At 43.5% G+C, this 21,309-nt stretch overlaps 1 protein-coding gene and 1 long non-coding RNA gene across 3 annotated transcripts in view; one reads left to right on the plus strand and one right to left on the minus strand.

The window, feature by feature from the left end:
- Nucleotides 1-11,723: 11,723 nt before the first annotated feature.
- SPIC (Spi-C transcription factor) overlaps nt 11,724-21,309 on the minus strand; it is a 92,594-nt gene continuing 83,008 nt past the window's right edge. For both annotated transcript variants that reach the window (XM_033951938.1, XM_033951939.1), the window contains 2 exons: nt 19,837-19,954; nt 11,724-12,968 (listed from right to left, as the gene is read on the minus strand). In XM_033951938.1, the coding sequence (XP_033807829.1) occupies nt 12,544-12,968; nt 19,837-19,954 (543 nt within the window). In that variant the 3' untranslated portion in view covers nt 11,724-12,543. The remainder of the gene's footprint in view (nt 12,969-19,836; nt 19,955-21,309) is intronic.
- The window catches only part of LOC117363737, a 39,341-nt gene continuing 37,902 nt past the window's right edge, over nt 19,871-21,309 (plus strand). Inside the window, exon 1 of the long non-coding RNA XR_004540117.1 lies at nt 19,871-20,018. This is a non-coding gene — a long non-coding RNA (uncharacterized LOC117363737). The remainder of the gene's footprint in view (nt 20,019-21,309) is intronic.

Genomic DNA, 21,309 nt, shown 5'->3' on the forward strand with positions numbered 1-21,309 from the left:
TGATAATAGACCACGGAGAATGCCATTAAGATGTCAATTAGTGACCATGTTATTTGCAGGTCCTGGTGCTTTTTCAGGTAAGTACAGTTTTCAAATAAAGATTTATTGCAGTGTCTCTCAAACATTTCAGCTCTGGGACACTAAATGGAGCAAAGGTTTCTCGTGGCACTCTAAATGGAGAGCAAATGCTTCTCATGGCTCATAATAATTGAAATGATAAAATTGTGAAACCAACAAAAAAATTAAGAGCTCCTTTTATTAAGCCACGTTAGGGCTTTAATGCACGGAATAGTGCACGCTATATTGCCGCCCGCGCTAGGCCTTAATGCCAGCATTGAGCTGGCGTTCGTTCTAAACTAAACTAAACCTTAGGTTTGTATACCGCACCATCTCCGCATGCGCAGAGCTCGGTACGGTTTACAGAGGTTAAGAGGAAAGGAATTACAAAGAAGGGATATGGGAGAGGGACTGAGAAGATAGAGAGGGGCAGGGTACTGGAGAACGGGAGGAGATTAGATTTTTGAGAAGAGCCAAGTTTTCAAGCGTTTACGGAAGGATTGGAAGGAGCTAGAATTTCTGAGCGGGGATGAGAGGTTGTTCCAGAGTTCCGTGGTTCTGAAGGGGAGGGATGTTCCAAGTTTTCCTGCGCGGGATATACCTTTTATAGATGGGAAAGATAGTTTCAGTTTTTGGGAGGGTCTAGAAGAGAGCGGGTTTGATGAATTCCAGAAGAGTGGGATAACGGGAGGAAGGACGCCATGTAGAATCTTGAAGGCTAAGCAGGCACATTTATAGAGGACTCTGGAGTATACTGGGAGCCAGTGAAGCTTAGAGAGGAGTGGGGAAACGTGATCGAACTTGCCTTTTGCGAAAATAAGCTTGGCAGCGGCGTTCTGAATTAGCTGAAGTCTATGAAGGTTTTTCTTAGTTAGGCTTATATAGATGGAGTTGCAGTAGTCTAGTCTAGAGAGGATGGTGAATTGGACGAGGATGGCGAAATGAGAATGATGAAAGCAATATCTTACTTTTCTTAACATATGGAGGCTAAAGAAGCATTTTTTTACCAGGGAGTTGAGGTGATCGTTGAAGGAGAGAGAGGAGTCTAAGATGATGCCTAGGACTTTGCTTGAAAACTCAAGATGAAGAGTGGGGCCGGAAGGTAGAGGGATGGAGGTGGGTAAATGATCTGAAATTGGGCCGAGCCAATTCTAGCCACGTAGTGTGGGTTTAGAGTGCGCTAAAAACGCTAACGCGGCTTAGTAAAAGGAGCCCTAAATTTGAGAGGTTTTAAATTTAAAGTGGGCAATTGTAACAGTGAAACTAAAGTAGATAGAATAGAATTGCTAATCAATGTGATGGATGTGCTTGTTTTTGAGTGCAATTTAACTCCCAATGCAGCTCAATAACTGAGAAGCAAACACGCATTTCATAAACCACCATCTGCAGTTATTCTCTTTTCTTAATTCCATTTCTGTCAGAGCTGAAAATCCAAGTTCACAAAGATAAGAAGATCCAAACGGTAACAAAGCCATGATTGGTATAGCGGTATATAAAAAAAATAAATTATTATTATTGCTTTGTTGGTTTTTTTTTTATATAAATCTTTATTCATTTTCAATTCTTTCAACAAGTGTATAATATTATTACAAATAACTCACCTAACTCACTTGACAATCTTGAACAATGTTATTATAAATACTTTAAATCCCCCCGCCCACCTCCCAACCCTCCCTATATCAACAAAATAATCAATCAAATCATATATATACATATATATCCCTCCTTTATATTATAATTAATCTTGTATTACCATATCCTTCCCCCCCTTTCTTTCAATAACATCTTATAAGGAAAAGCAATAAATATTCATTAATCATTATGATAACTTATTAATGGCCCCCACACATCCTTGAACTTATTAAAATAACCTTTTTGTACTACAAGTAATCTTTCCATTTTGTATATATGGCATACAGAGTTCCACCAAAAACTGTAGTTTAATCTAGTATAATTTTTCCAATTGTACATTATCTGTTGTATAGCCACACCTGTAAGGATCATTAAAAGCTTATTGTTATCAGAAGATATTTGACACTTAGCCCTCAAACCGTATCAAAAGATAGTGCAACATGATTTTCCTTCCTAAGATTAACTTGGTCCCAAATTGAGTACCAAAAGGCCTTAACAAATGGACAATGAAACAATAAATGATCCAACGTTCCAATTTCAATTATTTTATTATTGCTTTGTTGCTCAAGTTAGGAGAACTACTGCATGAAAAAAACAAAATTACTTGCCATTAGTTTTCAAGGACCAATCACGTTAAAGAATGATGCGTCTCTGGGCGTTTGTATCCTTACGCACACAGACGCTCATAACATTGCGTACGCGACATACATATCATCTATTCTAGTGTATACTTATGAAGGGATTTTTTTTTTTTAAATAAAGTAAAATTCTGGAATCTCTCGTGGCACACCACTGTGCCGTGGCACACAATTTGAGAGACACTGATTTATTGTATGTTTATGAGCTCCGGTTTAGCAAACAGTCACAAATATGCCTTTCACTTGCCTGATAGATCATACTGGAAGATGTGCATGTCTTTCTGATCCTGAGGCTTCAGCTGCTGCTGTTCCTGTTCTTCCAGAAATTCCAAGATAACTTCCAGATCTGTATTAGAGTTCTTCAAGCATGTAATAAAGTGCAAAATAAAATCAGAATTTCCTCACAACTGTCACAAATTCTCGTACGCTACTTCTATGCTATATGCAGCAGCATCTCATAACATCCTTTAAAGCGATTCTGATAGCTACAAGCGGAGGGGAAGGAAGATTTTTTTTCCCTTTACCATTTCCAGCATCATCTTGAAGGCTGATGGCATTCAACCTTCACAAGCAGAAATTAAAATGGTGCCATCGATGTTGAAAAACCAAAATCATAAGTGAATCTTTCTCTTATAGGAAGCTTTTATAAAGCATGTTACCATCATGCTCAGTAAAATAAGCTTGAACTGTATCAGGAGAAGCAAAGTTATATTTTCCTATTTATACGCTGCTCATAAACTTGTCATTTAGAAGAGAGGTTGGATTTTTTTTATCTGCCCTATTTAACAACCACAGCAACAAATAATTCCTGTCAAAATCACCATACCCTGAGTTTTCCCACTGATAAGGACTAGATCCATGAGTAAAAGTCACAAATTATTTCCTTGTATTTGACATCGTATATTTACTTCCACCAGCATTTCATTCTAGCCACTGCTCTTGTGACTGGTCCAATTCCTCCTCTTCCAGCTCTGGCCTGTACAATTCAACGATCGGCTCTTTGAAATATGTGAGGCTTGCTATGGATCCTTGCTTTGTTCGAGAAGTTCATGATTAAGAAGGGGATCACAAACAGATCTGAAAAGGTTATCATGCTGTTATACCAGGCCATGGTACGCCCCCACCTGGAATACTGCGTCCAGCACTGGTCGCCGTACATGAAAAAGGACATAGTACTACTGAAAAGGGTCCAGAGAAGAGTGACAAAAATGGTTAAGGGACTAGGGAAGTTGTTGTACAACGAGAGACTAGAGAAACTGGGCTTCTTCTCCCTTGAAAAGAGAAGACTGAGAGGGGACATGATCGAAACATTCAAGATATTGAAGGGAATTGACTTGGTAGAGAAAGAGAGATTGTTCACCCTCTCCAAGGTGAAGAGAACAAAAGGGCACTCACTAAAGTTAGAAGGGAAAAGATTCCATACAAATGTAAGGAAGTTCTTCTTCATCCAGAGAGTGGTAGAAACCTGGAATGCTCTTCCGGAGGCTGTTATAGGGGAAAACACCCTTCAGGGATTCAAGACATGGTTGGATAAGTTCCTACTGGAACAGAACATACGCAAGTAAGGGTAGACTCAAATAGGGCACTGGTCTTTGACCTAAGGGCCGCCACATGAGCGGACTGCTGGGCACAATGGACCACTGGTCTGACCCAGCAGCGGCAATGAGATATGCTGACAGAAGATGGGTGCTGACTTTCTCTCTCAATGCCCTCCCAGTTTATCTGTTCCTAATAATGGCTACTTAACTGTATGACTAAGGGGGAAATTCATCAAGGGACGCTAACTGAGTTAGCACATGCTAGGATGTATCAGATTTTATATAAGTAAAATCCGGACCCCTAGACCCGCCCAGGTCCATCCATCCCCACCCCATTATGCCCCAGCTCTGCCCCCAGCCTACCCCCTGCTGCCTATTCATCAGGCAGGAAGGCATCCACGCATGTGTGGATGTGATGTGATGATGTCATGAGCATGCGTGCGTGCACGCGACATCACTGCATGCGCAGATGACCCCTCCCGACGCAATTTCTTTTCAAAGTCCAGGGAAATCTGGACGTATGTTAACTCTAGCACAGGCTAATCAATTTAGCGCATGTTAAATGTTAAGATGCCCATAGGAATGTAAAGGGCGTCTTAACGTTTAGCGTGCACTAATCATTACTGCGTGCTAAATTTGTTAGTGCACCCTAAATTGGTTAGTGACCCTTGCTGAATCCCCCTAAGGAGCTTATATATATATACACACACACACACACACACACATATATATACATATATATGTGTGTGTGTGTATATATAGGTATATATAGGTATACTTATAGGTATATAGTTATATAGATATAGATATATATAGGCACACATATAATAGGTGTGTGTGTGTATATATATATATATATATATATATATATGTACATGTATATATAGGTATATATATATATATATATATATAGGTAAATTCTTAAAAAGTTGCCAAAAATTAGGAAATTTAGGGATGATTTGCACTAAGGACTGAATTCTATATATACTGTACCTAAAAAATCAGCACCAAAAAACCTCCCGCTTAACTGCTATTCTATAAATGAACACAATTAACTCCTCCAAATGTTGCCGAAAGGTGCTTATAAAGATACAAAAAATAGGCAGAAAGTGTCAAAAGGACTCTATGAGTGTAATCATCAGTCAATCACCACAACCAAACCATGCAACACTAAACAATAAATGATATAAAATAATGATTTAGAAATAGGGGCACTCTCAGTGTGAGGTTTTAGCGACGGGAGAAACAACTCCAGCGCTTACACATACAAAGACGGAGGTGAATCACCCCCGCCTGCACACCATCATAGAGAGCCCCAAGTGTGCGAAATCAAGCGTGCTAAATAAATATCATTAAATCAATCACAAACTGTGAGCTGTTATAAAGAGTGAAAAACTAAAAAAACACTCATAGAATCCTCCCCAGTCTAATCCCCAAAATGCATAATAAAACCACAGCCAACTTAACTTTAGGACGAGCCGTAAGGTCAATGAAGTCAATGAAGATTGAAGGAGACAAAAATAGTCTCTAGTTCAACCAAGCCCGGTTTCGGGAAAGATCCCTTCATCAGGAACATAAGACTAGAACAGAACCGGCTGGGGGGGGGGGGAAAAAGGAGAGCTCAAAGGGACAACTTGTCGAGCTTAAGAGCAGAGCAAAAAATGCATCAAAACACAACCAACCAATCACCGAAAAAGAGGAGGAATCACCAATTAAGTAATGGTATTCCACTCTATACATTCATTAAGACCCCCGGGATGACAGTCCGGAGATGAAAGATCCAATATTGTTCTCTCAGTTGGATCTGTGACATTCTGTCCCCTCTAAATGTTTCAGGAATCTGTTCCAGCACCACCCATGTTAAATGTTGAAACTCGTGGCCCAGTTGTAAACAGTGAGGAACAAGAGGAGCTGACATGACAGCCTGATGAAGTCTACTCTTGTAGACTGAGATACTGAAAGATTAAATTCTCGGTGGGTTATATATGTCATCAGTTGCCACTGTGGGTTATCTTATGTAGGATGCACATGCAGAAGGATTAGAACAAGACTGACAGAACACAAGAGTAGACTTCATCAGGCTGTCATGTCAGCTCCTCTTGTTCCTCACTGTTTACAACTGGGCCACGAGTTTCAACATTTAACATGGGTGGTGCTGGAACAGATTCCTGAAACATTTAGAGGGGACAGAATGTCACAGATCCAACTGAGAGAACAATATTGGATCTTTCATCTCCGGACTGTCATCCCGGGGGTCTTAATGAATGTATAGAGTGGAATACCATTACTTAATTGGTGACTCCTTCCTCTTTTTATTCTATAAATGGCCACACTAGTCAGTGCCGATTTTTTTAGGTGACATATATAGGTTTGCCAGATTTCCTTTTTAAAAAAAGAGGATGCCTGGCACTGCCCCATTCCGCCTCCAGCTCCACAGCATTCCATCCCCAGCCTAATTTCCGCCTCCTTCCCTGAGTTCTGGAGGCTCTCTGCGCATGCACAGATGTTGAGGCGATGACATCCGCACATGCGCAGAGGGCATCCAGATGCAGCCCTGTGCTCGGGGACTTCCGAAATCTGGACACACTGCTGGGTTTTGAAAATACCTCCGGGCAACCAGACAGTCCTCTAAAAAGAGGGCATGTCCGGGTTTTCCCAGATGTCTGGTAACCCTAGACACATACACAATTGGGCCCTGTCTGTTAATTCCAATCAACCTCCAATTATTGACTGATCCTATTCAATTGCTTGCATGTGCAAAATTTGCACACTGGTTGGAAATTTGAGCATGCAGAATTTGGGTAGCTAGAGACCATTTATCGTTCATATGCAATATAGCATCCTCTGTACTAAGGCCCTAGCCCACACACTAAATCAGTCGCACAAAATGCCATCACATACATGAATGTAAATAATTGAATGTCAGATGCAAATTATCCTTTAGTAGACATACATCAAATGATGTAGTATGCTTTCTGCCATGTGCCATTAGGTGGCCACTCACCAGGTATTAACTCAAGTGCTTTTTCAAGGCTCATCAAACAGAATGCATTGTGGGATACTAATGGAAGATAAGGGGCTGTGAGCTAGTAGTATCGTAGGAGGCACGTGATAATGGACAAGGGACAGACAAACAAAGCATGGGGAAGGAAAAGAAGAAGGTAAGAGAGAGACCAATACGCACCGTTTATTTAGATAAGGAAATTGAATGGTAACTGATAAGAAAGTTGTTCAAACATTGTACAAGGTACAGTCTAGATACTACTGCAAACATTCTATAAGTTCAGACTGAATGCGCTGTATCCCTTTTGTCTGGCTAGCAGCTAGCTGAATTGAGGGGCATATTTGGGATAGGTTGAGCAGAGTGGTTCCCTGGATTCCTCAGGAATAGCGTGGGTGAAAGAAAATCCTTCTGGGCCCTGGACTTCTGGGGTTTCTCTGGCACAAGTCCTGGTGGGCGGCTATTTTTTTTAAAAACACAAAATTATCTTTTGGTAAATAGATGAAAGTGAAAAATGAAATGCCCAGAAACCAATAGCCAAAAGTGCTTATTTGGTCAGTGGCAGCACTGACTGCAGAAGTAATGGTTTTTTGTTGGGTTTTTTTTTTTTATTAAATAAATAAAGAGGATACTTACGCATATAATTTGGCCTTTTCACACAAAATAAAAGTCAAAGTTATACATATAGGAAAAGGGAGTGGTTTGGAGTGGGGATGGGTAAAAATATAACCAGTCAATAATCAGCCAGCCATCATCAGCATTTTTTTAAACGCTGATGGCCACAGGCCAAATTAGGCCCAGATATCCAATGCTGGGCTATGTCCTGGCACCAACATTGAATGTCCAGGCATGTCTAGCCAGGAGCCCTGACACTTATGTGGGTGCTGATCAGTATTTAGCCAAAACTGACATAAAACACTTATCTGGATTCTGGTTGAATACTGGCAGATAAGGAGGACTGTCAGTCCAACATCTCCCCAGGTTTTGATATTTTCTGTAATCCCCCTAGGTTCTGATCTCTCCTTCAACCTCACCGGGTTTTGATCTCTCCAATCCCTCCCCCACCCTTCCTCTATGGAACTCTTTCTACCCTCAGCAGGACTTATCCAGAGGTGACTCCTGGTTACGGTTACCATATTTTAGGAGCAAAAATCCCAGACACATGGCCCGGCCCAGTTCTGTTTCCAGCCCTGCCCAGTTCCACTCCAGCCGCACCATCACAAAGTCCTCTCTTCTTCCTTGATGAGATCTAGTCATGTCTGGAGGTCCTCGAGCATGCGTGGATGTGTGTGACATCATCCACGCATGCTCAGAGGCCCTCCAGATGAGGCCAGAGCTCGTTGGGGCTTTCCAAAACCTGGACAAACTGCTGGGTTTTGGAAAGTTCATCCGGGATCCTGGATAGTTTTCCCAAACATCTGCGCAAGAGAGGTCTCCTTCTGCTCTTGCCTTGTGTTCTCTGGGTTACAATTGGCGGTGCTAGGAGTCAGTACCACGATTTTGAATCCAGAGGTGACAGGGCAGGAGCAGAAGAGGACCACTCCTGCACCATACCACCAGACTACCAGACTAAGTAAGTCCTGGGAATGGAAGAGAATCTAGAAGGGGTCTGGGGACTGAGGGATCAGGGAGATTAGAAACTGGAGGGGTTGAAGGGGAGATTAGAACCGGGGGGGTGGGGTGGGGCAGGTTAGAGGAGAGACTGGAACCTGGAGGGGTTTGGAAGGAATATCAGAAAAGGGGGCTTAGGCAGGGCAGGATTAATTTGTCGAGGGCCCCTAGGCACACAAGTACACTGGGCCCCCTGCCCCGCCCCCACCCCACCATGCGCCCAGGCAGAAACAGGAAGCTGCGTCAGAGGGAAGCTTTGAGCAAGCAGCACAGCTTGCAAAATTACAGTTCCCATTGCCTTTCTTACCCGCGTTGCTTGCTTGTCTTACTTTCCGTCGATGGGGGGGGGGGGGGGTTTGCCGATCGGGGTGGGGCCCATGTTGCTGATCAGGGGGACCCGAGTTGCCGATCGATGCTGGAGGGGCCCATTGCCGTTTGGAAAAACAATGTTGATGCCTTCCTTCATCGGGCCCCCCTGACCATTTTGGGCCCTAGGCACGTGCCTACTTGGCCTATTGGTTAATCCTGCCCTGGGCTTAGGAGGATTATGTGAGTTGGGATTGGATTCAGGGAGTAAGTTGGAGGATTGGAGTCTCAGGTGGCAACCTGAAAGTTATGTTTATAATATACTTGATATCCCGCTGATTGTCGAACGTCACAGGTATCGGTTCAGTGCCAGCACCCACATCGCTAAGGAGCCAGAGATAGGACAACAATTTGTGCAGTCCTGTCTAGACACTGAATATGGCCCATGGGCACACAGCTCCTGGATCCTTGCCAGCTCCAAATCCAGACCATCCTGGCACTGCCTGGATCCCACCTAGGCCTTTAGAGCCCAGTTATTGTGCTGTTGAATATTGGTGGCTGCATGATTTAAAAGACCAGAAGCCCATTTCAATCATGCTGAGTATTGACCCCTATATGTTTAGTGGCAGCATTCAGCTGCTAAACATATAACTTAAATTTTATTAATTTTATATTTTTTAAATTGTAAACTGTATGAAATGTGGAATATCAAGAAGAGCTGCCATACGGGGACAGACCAAAGGTCTATCAAGCCCAGTCTCCTGTTTTCAACAGTGGCCAACCTTCACTTGTCACCTACTTTCCCCCCTTCCTCCTTTATCTGTATATCGTTCACATGTCAGCAGGCGAGACTAGTACCCCTGCCAGCATCCGTTCACCTCTCCTATTGCACACCACAACCTGAAACTATTTATTTATTTATTCAATTTTCTATATTGTCTTCCCAGAACGGTTTACATGAATTTATTCAGTTACTCAAGCAGTTTTCCCTATCTGTCCTGGCAGGCTCACAATCTATCTAATGCACCTGGGGCAATGGGGGGGGGGGGAATAAGTGACTTGCCCAGGGTCACAAGGAGCAGCATGGGTTTGAACCCACAACTTCAGGGTGCTGAGGCTGTAGCTTTAACCACTGCACCACTCTAGAAATCAAAATGTAGTAAAGTGAGCCAAGTCTAGGACAATCAAGCCATTGTGACATCACTGATGAGGTTGGCTCTTATTGGTGGAATGAGGCATTGTGATGTCACAATACCAGCTCTGGTTATTAGAGGCTGAAACTTTTCACGCTATGTTCTCCCAGGGGATCTCAGAACGGTTTACATGAATTTATTCAGTTACTCAAGCATTTTTCCCTATCTGTCCTGGCAGGCTCACAATCTATCTAATGTACCTGGGGCAATGGGGGGATTAAGTAACTTACCCAGGGTTACAAGGAATAGCATGGGTTTTTGAACCCACAACCTTGGGGAGCTGAGGCTGTAGCTTTAACCACTGCACCACACTCCATCTGTTGAGGGAAACCCCTCCAAGAGCTCCAGATATCAGCTGACACCTCGCCTACCTCTCCAGGATATTCACCATTACAGAGGTCCCTGCTGCTATCAGGCACAGCTTCTTAAACTGTGAAAGACATTGCCTGACATAAAGCAGTGTGATTTGCATGCAGCCATCAATGGTGACTGAATCTACAAATGACTTTCTACATGTACATTATGGAAACACTAACAGCAGTATCATTGTGGAATAACTTGACAGGACCATAGAGAGCATTTTCAGATCTTCAGAAATTTTTTTTAAAAAAGCACTGAAAACTACTCTGTTTAGGGCAGCTTTTAACTGAATAAGCAGGGATATTTTTATGAAGATATTGGAACTGTGTTATGTTTTTATAATTATTGTGTTTTGTAAGCCACTTAGGTTTAAGTGGGTAAGAAATTTTTTAAAATAAATAGCGCCAGTGGGGTAGAGTCAACTGAGGATCATTTCTGCCCCTAGGAGACACCGCTTTCTGGTAACTGGCAGGAAACACTCCTCTAGACTTTGGGACAGTGGGAACAGAACTGGTACACTGTTGAGTAGGGATGGAAGCTATAGATAATACGATAGATGGAGAGATTAAATGTGCAAAAAGCAATGAAACTCCAATAACACAACCAGTCATTTGATTATATTTATTTACAATCTTACCACACACATAAAAAGAGAAACCATATTATTTACATTTGCGGTCCTCACCCAGTCTAAGGAATGCCAACATTTAGAGCAGGTAAACCTAGGTGGCAACATCAACCAAGATGAGGCAGCTAGGTTTAACCACTGTGGATGGAGCAATTGCAGGAGGAATAAAAATCTAGGCGGGTCTAACTTAGGGGTTCTCAGCCCGGTCCTTGGAACACACCCAGCTAGTCAGCTTATCAGGATGCCTAGAATGAATATGCATGAGATGGATTTGCATTTATTGGAAGCCGTGCAAGCAAATACAGTGGTAGCTTGGTTTACGAGCGTAATTCATTCCAGAAGCAATGCTCGTAATCCAAAGCACTCAAATAGCAAGGCAAATTTCCCCATAGTGAATAAAGGAAACTAAGACGATTCGTTCCACAACTATGGTGGCCCAGGGGTGGGTACCTGCCTGGATGATGCCTGGATGCCGCAGTCCCTTCAGCAGGGTGACTTCCTTGAGGTGACCAGGCGCTGGCAACCCTTGAGGTCCCTGTACAACTGCCCTCCCAGTTCAAGTGATGCCTCTGCCGTCCGCCAGAGCCTCTCACCTCCCGAATTCAGCTGGCCGCCATCCCGTGTAAGCCCACGCACGAGCTCTCAGTTTCTGAATTTAGCCAGCCGCTGGCTCGATAACACGTGCGTTACGTGTAAGCATGCACAACATCGACGTTGTGCATGCTTACATGTGATGCACACATTATCAAGACGGCGGCTGGCTGAGTTCAGGACCTGAGAGCTCGTGTATGGGCTTATACGGGACAGCGTATGGCTGGATTCGGGAGGTGAGAGCTCATTTTGCGAGTCAACGCTCATTTTGCAAGGCAAGATTTGCGGGAGTGTTTTGCTCGTCTTGGAAAACACTCACAAACCACGTTACTCGCAAACCGAGGTATTTGTGGTGGATATCTTGAAAACCAGACTGACTTGACGTTTCCGGAGAACTGGATTGAGAATCCCTGATCTAATTCCAAAAGTAGGTAGCTAGAATGAGCTGAAAGTCATCCTGATAGATGAAATACAAAGATATAATTTAAAAAACCCCACAAACCTTCATCATGGTAAATAGCACTACAACACTGTTGAAATTCTTCCTTCATATTTCAGCAAAACTACCCTCTCCCCACCCATTACAAAACCATAATGCATTTTTTTAGTGCCAGCCAAGGTGGTGACAGCTCCAATGCTCTCATGAGTGTTGGAGCTGTTACCACCGTGGCTGCCGCTAAAATATAAACTTTGAAAGAAGGCTGTGTGCAATAAATTGAGCATTTCTTTCAATCTACGTTGCTGGGATGTAGTGTGTAAATGAGAAATCAGCATCTGTTTGAGAAAAGAGATCATTTGCAAGTATGGAGGAATGGAGCAAACTCTGGCACAACCAGAAGTGCTGTAGTATAATACAACTTCCGTTTAGTGCTGCCTAATTCAGGAGTTGAATGGGCCATATGGTTCCACACGTCCTGAATGCATATATCAACAGTACCAAAGGTTTGTAGAGCATTTCAAACAATCTTTATGGCCATTTGGAAGCCAACTAATTAATGAGATTCTGATCAAGCTCATTGTTATACATGAAATTGTAGTTGATATTCCAGTTGTCGGAATTGCAGTAATCTGGACCAGGTGGAACATACTGATAGCACATGGTTTCTTTTCCAAAGAAGTGCATCGGCGAGAGTCTTTGTAAAATGACTGCACTAAACTGGTAAGTCAGTTTCCGCCTTATTTTCATGATCTCTCCTGTCCTGCCGTAATTCCTCAGCGCTCTAGCCATTTTTTGGTACGTCATGAGCTTGCGGTTGCCCTTCCGTTTCCCCCAGAGCTCTGCGAGTTTCTCCTTGTTTTTGGAGATAAACTGGAAGATACCATTGGGTTTATCTACCCACTGAATACAGTTTGTCATGTTTGGGTCGTGCAGGGATTCATGGAGGTACTCGAAGAGGCGAAGTTTTTTTCTACCTAAAAGTAAAACAGAAATCAAGTTAGCTCAAGCATAATCTGTAAAGAATTCCCTTTCCTTTTACTTCCATGTATAGTAAAACCATGATTTGCGAGCATAATTCATTCCGTAAACATGCTCGTAATCCAAAGCACTCGTATATCAAAGCGAATTTTCCCATAGGAAATAATGGAAACTTAGACGATTCGTTCCACAACCCAAAAACTTTAATACAAAATAATGTATACTGTGAGCGCTTGAGCTATGAGTAAATTGGATATGACCCTTCTATTACGTTCAGCCGATGCACATATGTAGTGCGTGCTTGAAACCTGGTGTAAATCCAGACATGTAAGGCACGGATCCCCCCCCCCCATTCTATAATCCTGTGCGCATCTGTAGTGAATGCCCCTGACCCATCCATGCCCCTCCCCTGGCCACGACCCCTTTTCAGCTGCATGCTAAATAATTTGCATACCCATCTCTAGTGCTTGGCACGACGCATGCACAAGTCCTCACTGGAGCCAATTAACTGGCACGAGCGTGGCATGGTGTGGTGAGGCAGGGCGGAGACGTGCCGGCACCCCCGCTAACACAGCGTCCAGGGCAATACATACCCCCTGCACCCTCTTATGACACCACCAACAATTCTTCAAGAACTCTGTGGTCACAAGCCCCTAATCGGACTATGAATGATTACTATTTGCAGTCACTGCGGCTCCTTCTCCCTAAGGACTGTAAATGCTGCCTGGGCACCAGTGACATAGTAAGGGAGGTTGGCATCTGGGGCAGTGGCGACCAACATTGCCGCGCTGTGTGCCCCTACTCTTCCATGCCATTTGAGGCCCCCCTCTGCCCCCGTGCATCTTTTGAAACGTTCGCTGGCGCAAGCAGAATCATCACGCCCCGGTCCCGTCAAGTGGAAGATGCTGCTCGCACTGGAGAACATTTAAAGAGGTACGCAGGCAATTGGAGAAGAGGAGAGGCGCTGGTGCTGCCACTCACCATGAAGAAGGCACCCAGGCGGTCCACCCACTGCGCCTCCTTAATACACCACTGCTAGGCACTTAACTGAAGCACTAATCTAGCCCATCTCTTTCTTATACAGTTTCCCTTCTCTCTATATATATTTCATTAATATCCCAATTTCCTATCTTCTGAAGCCTCTTCTTTGTGTTTCTTCGTGTCTGTGTTCTTTATCCTAATATTGAAGTGTTTGTAAACAATCTCAATGTTAATGACAAATGGCTGTTAGTAGAGAATGACACGGGGACAAAAAAAGGGGAAAAGCTTTAGGCTTAATTGACAGCTAGAGAATGACACGGGGACAAATTTGTCCCCGTCCCCGCAGGAACTCAATTTCCCTGTCCCTGCCCCATTCCTGTAAACTCTGCCTTAACCACACAAGCCTCGGACACGTGTGATTTTAAAACGTTTGAGGACGGAGCTTGCAGGAATGGGGCAGGGACAGGAAAAGAACTCTCTGGGACGGGAAAATGAGTTCCCGCGGGGAAAAATTTGTCCCCGTGTCATTCTCTAGCTGTCAATTAAGCCTAAAGCTTTTCTCCTCCCAACAGGGAGGCCTGAAGGATTTATGGATGTGGGTGGGGAATCTTTTATACTCTTTTGAAAACACAGTCCTTGGTGACATCAGGGGTTGACATGCTATTGTAAGACAGTGATTAAAATCAAATCAAATATTATAAACCACTCACCAACTATATTTTCCTAGATAAGAGTATGGGAAAATATTCAGAAGATATGATAGGGCTTTTGGAAATCCATGAGAGAAATAAACCTATCTACATGGCTGATGCTTGATTCCAACTTGATGGATCACTTTGGGCTTTTCCAGCCAGTTAATCTTCATTATGTGACCATGTAGAGGTGCTCTGAAATGGGCCTGAGTCACCCTTTAGAGCAGGGGTAGGGAACTCCGGTCCTCGAGAGCCGTATTCCAGTCGGGTTTTCAGGATTTCCCCAATGAATATGCATGAGATCTATTTACATGCACTGCTTTCAATGCATATTCATTGGGGAAATCCTGAAAACCCGACTGGAATACAGCTCTCGAGGACCGGAGTTCCCTACCCCTGCTTTAGAGCAGTGGTCTCAAACTCTTTGCAGGGCCACACTATAGATTTGTAGGTACTTGGAGGGCCGCAGAAAAAATAGTTAATGTCTTATTAAAGAAATGACAACTTTGCATGAGGTAAACCTTGTTATAGTTTATAAATCTTTCCTTAATTGCTTCTGATAAGTTCAGCTATACACAGCTCAATGCAGTGCAACATGCAGAAAGTGAAGTTTAGATAGTTTTTCACTTTCTGCTTTCAGCTGTGTATAACTGAAATTATCAGAAGCAATTAAGGAAAGATTTATAAGCTATAAAGAGTTTTACCTCATGCAAAATTGTGATTTAGATTCTAAAGTATCAACTGCAAGAGACAAGATTTTGGTGTAGTCCTCTAGACTTTTTTGTAGAGGAGAGAATCAATATCCGACTTGTGCCTGGAAAACTTGTGCCTTAAGTGTCCGGGGGTCGCGTCCGCAACCGCCTTCAGCTCTCACCTCCTCCATCACCGGACACAACCGCCATCTACATCACAAAGACACCTTTTTTCAACATCAAGTGTGTAGACCAAAGGACTCAGGCACTGCATACTGCATATAAAATCAATATAAAAAGCTCATCCTTCCGGCTTCCTGATGTAGCGTAGCGAAACACAGTCTGTGTTGGAGCCTTGAACAGACCTTTTCAGATAAGTGGTCTACTGTTAAACAACTTTTGTAGAGCCATAACATTTGCCACTCCAGTAGAAGCAAGAATCCTTGCTCCATCCAATGTGTTATGATTCAAGCACCTTTCCAGTGACATTGTACCGCTGCTGTGGTGCCTTGCTGAAGAGCTTATGAGCACATTTAAATATTTCAAAGCCTTTAAATGTTATATGAAGATACTATTTGAGAAACTTGCCCAGTATTGATGAGAGAGTTTTTTTGTGTTTTGTTCTAAAGGTGGATGTATGGCAGAAAGTGAAGAAGAGAAAAACAGCAAATGGATAAGGTGGCCCTGGATACACAGTTAAGAGCACAGACAGAAGGACGTGCAGCCAGAGACTGTGAAAAGATGGTTTGAAATGCAAAATCACCAGACAACAAAGGTAGGGGAAATGATTTTATTTTCAATTTAGTGATTGAATTGTGTCAGTTTTGAGAATTTACATCTGCTGTCTATATTTTGCACTGTTCAGGAAGAAATGCATTTGTTTCTATTTCTCTGGGGTTGTACTGCATGCAGAATCTTGAATCTTAGGGTTTTGTTTGTATATATTAGTACTTTTAGTTTGTGGTCCCATATTTGCATATCTGTGTTCTGGTAGGAATGAATGTTGAGAAGCATACAGTGTGCTTTATGTAGTTTAATTTTGTGGTTAACCATTATGTGTTGTTAATAAGATTATATTGTGTGTATATGAAAATAAATGGAAAAAATGGAATTACAATTAGTGCTATTATGTGGATGGGGTCTTTGCGTCCCCCCCTCAAACAAAAAAGTTTTCTGCTGCCTTTGCCTAGAATGACTATTGGAATAAAGTATCTTTGAGGTGAAAATAACCAGGTGAATCACTGGAATGATGTCTTAGAGTGAGGAGGGATCTATACTTCTACTAAGACTAAGGGCGACCAGATTTCCCTCCAACCCAATTTACTAACCTTGTAGCCGATCATCCTCCGATCCGCACATGCAAATGAGGGGAACGGCATGCAAAGTAGGAAAGGCCATGATTCACTAACAAAAAGCAGACACACCAACTGGGCTGGCTGATCCAAAAACAAGCGACTGCTGAGAACCAGTCGCTTGTGCAAAAACCCTGCTGTCAGCCCCGATTCTCCTGCCTTTCTGCCGCCCCGCTCAGCCCCGATTCTCCTGCCTTGCCACTCTGCTCTTGCCGTCCCAACTCTTGCTGGCTCCTAAAAAGCCTCGGCTCTATCACACACTTCTCAGGGCATGTTCTCCTCCCCAGCCTCCCGAGTTGAAACTTTTTCACGAGTCCATTTTACTCTCCCGTGTCCTAGGCTAGCCTGCCCATCCCCGCAGTGTAGTCCCACTTTAAACCCGCGACTCGCACTGTGGGGAAGGGCAGGCTAGCCTTGGACATTGGAGAGTAAACGGGCTCGTGTAAAGTTTCACAGCTGTTGAAAAAAATCTTCCCTCCTCTGCTCGCAGGCACCCAACCTCATTGCACGCTGGAGTGAGAAAACAGCAGTCCCCCTTGTCTTCTTGTAACCCACAGGAAACTATTGTGTGTGCCTGAAGGTTATCCCAGCACTAGAAAAACATGTGAGTGTTTCCTATTTGCAAGTGGGGGGGTGAACCTCAGCTACTAAATTGCAGCAAACCTGTTCGTGTTCAGAATCCCATGAAGAGCCTGCGCAGACCATCTACAGGCAAACATGATGGTCTGCGAATGCGTTAGGATCGCTCTTCTGCGATCCATGGGGTCGGTAAGGGGTGGGTGGGTGTCCGATCGGGCTAATTTGCATGGAGACTAATGGTGAATCAGTCATCCGGCCAGTGATCGCATAGGATCGGACACGGACTGGAAAGGTAAAGTGGGCTTAGTGAATCTAGCTCTAAGAGATCTCAGAAAATTTTCACCCCTTATTCTCAGTACAGTACATGTCTTGCATAGGGGTTGGCACAGTCATTGGTCTCTAAAAAAAAACTCCACAACAAGATTCCTTAAAACCTCAGTTCTTCCGTTACTGTGCAGTAAGGTACTTATCTTTGTAGTTGCCTGGGACGGTTCCACAACCAATATATTATTCGCCCACTGCTGATTTACCAGGTCACCAAAAATATTCAAACGAAAAAAAATACTTCTGCCAGGCCCCAGTGGTGTAGCGAGAGTGAGAGGCGCCTGGGGCGGTGGCGCGCCTCCCCCACCCTCTTCTCCGCCTACCTACCCACATACGCTCCTTCCCCGCCCCCTCCTGCCATGCGCACACATTCCTTCCCCTCGTCCATATGTTCCTGGCATGAGCAGCAACTCCAGTCTGTTGCTCACGCCAGCAGTGGCTCCTTGTCTGATGTCACTTTCTAGACGTGGGTCCAGGAAGTGACATCGGAGGAAGAGCTGATGCTGATGCAAGCAGCAGGTTCAGGTTGCTGCTCGCACCGCAAATGTTAAAGAGGTATGAGGGAAGGGAAGGGGCATGTGTGCGGTAATAGGGGGGCAGAGAGGAAGATGGGGCAGAATGCCCCTTCCTCTTACTTCGCCACTGCCAGGCCCCTATATCAAGGGCACTGGCCACAACTTCCCACAAACGTAGCAGCAATCAGCTCATGAAGCAGAAAAATGTCCCTTTATAGACTCACCAGCCCCCTACCCTGTTCCCCGAAAATAAGACCTATCCTGAAAATAAGCCCTAGCATGATTTTTAAAGATGCTCCTAATATAAGCCCGACCCAAAAATAAGCCCTAGTTAAGATCGAACCCAACCCTCCCCGACTCCATCCCTGACACTAGTGCTGACACTAGTACTGCTTGATTCGCCCCCAAAAATTGGACTCGTCAATTCAGCAATCCCCCACCCTGGTGAGACCTGACATACCTCCTCTCTGAGTCCTCCAAAAACAGCTGCCGTCACTGCTGTTTTTGAAGGCCCTGAGCGGAGGTATGTCAGTCTCATGGTGGGAGGGTCGATGGGGTTCTGCTGCACAGGGGGATGGGAGGGAAAGATATAAAGATGCTGCACATTGGGGGGGGAGGCGAGAAAAGAAAGAGGAAGAGTTGGGGGTGGAGGAGAGGAAGGGAGAGTTGATTGTTGTACATGAAAAAAATAAAATAAAACATCTCCCAAAAATAAGCCCTAATGTGTATTTTGGACCCCCTCAATTAATTTAAGACACTGTCTTATTTTGGGGGAAACACGGTATTTATACCAGGGTTTTCTTGGCCTAAATGCCTGCGCCTAACTCAAAAACACGCCCATAATCCACCCCTAACCATGCCTACTTTTAACTGTGCGCTTTGCACTAGAGGCCTTACTGTTGTAGAATCATGCTTATCAAGTTAACTCCAATCAGTGGCAATTATTGATACCAAATTGTAGCCTATTACTCAATAAAGTTGGACGCTTCCATCAGCTAGGTATGCCAATATAGGCACCTTAGATGCATTTTCTAGAATTTGGGTGGGTTAGCATGCAGGAGAATCCTATGTTAAAACACACTAGGCCCATATTCTAACGTGGATCAGTAAAAGGTCCTCTTTAATGGATAAATTCGGTAAACAGACACTGAGGGGCTGATTCTATAAACAGCGCCTAAATTAGTCGGTGCCTGAAAAATAGGAGCAGGCTGTGTGTTAGTCACACTTGGGCGTGATTTGTTGAACCGCAGCTAGCGACGCCTATGTGAAATCATAGGCGTCTGAAATGTAGGCGAGGATTTTAATGGCCTATATTTCAGGCATTTAAGTTTTAGGGAGAATCGCGTTTAGGCCCTCTTTTACTGAGATGCTCCAACCAATTAGCACACGCTAAACATTAACGCATGCATGTACGCATTAGCATTTAGTGCATTGATTAGCGTTGATTAGCGTGCGCTAATCGGTTAGTGCACCTTAGTAAAAGAGGGGATTAGTGGTGCCTAGCTCACGCTCTGCCCATAGAAATGCCCACTTAAGTGTTAGATGTAGATAAGTGCTTTGCTATAGGTGCCTGCCTGTCTTTTATAGAATCAGATAGGCGACTATTGCTCAATTAATTTTTTTTTTTTTTTTTAAACAATTACTGAGCCTATTAAGGGAGCTATGACAATTAAGTTAGGCACCCTTTATAGAATCAGCCCCTAATTGCATGTTTTTTTTCTCCACCAACCTTTTCCGTCCTTCTGCTGGACAGCAGTAGTCTGTACAGAATGCATTAGCTGACTTTCCGGAACATTCTGCAGCATGTGATGGATATTTCCTTCCAGATGGAATTCTGCGTCAACAGTCTAAGAGCAAAAACGGGAGACAGACAGTGGCTGAAAAACAAATAACAGCTAATCTGACGGAAAGGTAGATGTCTTTTTAATAATGAAGGAAGTCTCTTGCATGCTGTGGGTAGAATCCTTATTGCATTCTATGTTTATCTGGCAATGCTGAATTCTACAAAACATAGGAAGTATTCTACTTTTCCTCCAGGGCATCCTATGCAATTCCAGCACATTGGGAATTCCCGGGGAACAGCCAGGGCACTTTCCAGCTGGCTTCTGTTTCATGGTGCTAAATCAATATGTAAAACTATTAACCTTTGAACCACACATAAACAACTATTCTTCATGATTTTATGATAGTACAATGTCACCTGACCGGTTCAACAGTTAAAATAATCTTTCCTGCATGTTAGTCGTTATATATAAGCACTCAAAATAAGCTACGTTCATGTCACCCCTCTCCTTAAGTCACTTCACTGGCTCCCTATCTGCCATCGCATACAGTTCAAGATCTTATTGCTGACCTACAAGTGTTTTCATTCTGCTGCCCCTCAATATCTCTCCTCGCTTCTCTCTCCTTATACACCTCCCAGAGAACTCCCAGACAATTAACGTTACCCTTTTCCTCCACTACCAATTCCAGACTTTGTTCCTTTCATCTAGCTGCCCCCTATGCCTGGAATAAATTACCTGAGTTTGTCTGTCAAGCCCCTTCCCTTGTTTAAAAGCAGATTGAAAACCCAGCCTTCAATTCATAACCCTACTCCCCACTGCCCTCCAACCCAGCCCCGCTGATTAACCATTCCCCTTAACTGTATCCATGACATCCTGGTTGTCTTTGAGAAGCAGAGCTGAGATTGTGATGTCATAATGCCTCATTCCACCAATAAGAGCCAACCTCAGCAGTGATGTCACAATGGTTTGATTGTCCTGTGCTCCCCTCTGCCTTCAAACTCAGCCAGCTGATTAACCATTCCCCTTAATTGTATCCATTGTTTGTCTGTCTTTCCTGTTTAGATTGTAAGCTCTTTCGAGCAGGGACTGTTCTCTTATTCTTTATGACTCTGCAGTGCTGCGTGCATCTGGTAGCACTATAGGAATATTTAATAGTAGTAGTTTTAACAAAGTTAGTGACAGAGTGATGAAAGGGCCTGATATTTTTTTTAACTTTATTTTTATTTGAAAGTTTAACATTTTTCACACATTTGTAACACTGTTGTAGTTCTGACATATTTGCATGTTTATTTTCTGTTTTAGTAGCATCATTAGATGTAAGAGGGTCAATACCTAGATTATAACACCTGCACAAAATAGAAATCCAAAATAGGCCTGGTAAGTTTTTGAATTTGTGGATGTAGTTGGATTTAAAAAAA

Source organism: Geotrypetes seraphini, chromosome 7 (genome assembly GCF_902459505.1).
Source record: "Geotrypetes seraphini chromosome 7, aGeoSer1.1, whole genome shotgun sequence".
Taxonomy (NCBI): domain Eukaryota; kingdom Metazoa; phylum Chordata; class Amphibia; order Gymnophiona; family Dermophiidae; genus Geotrypetes; species Geotrypetes seraphini.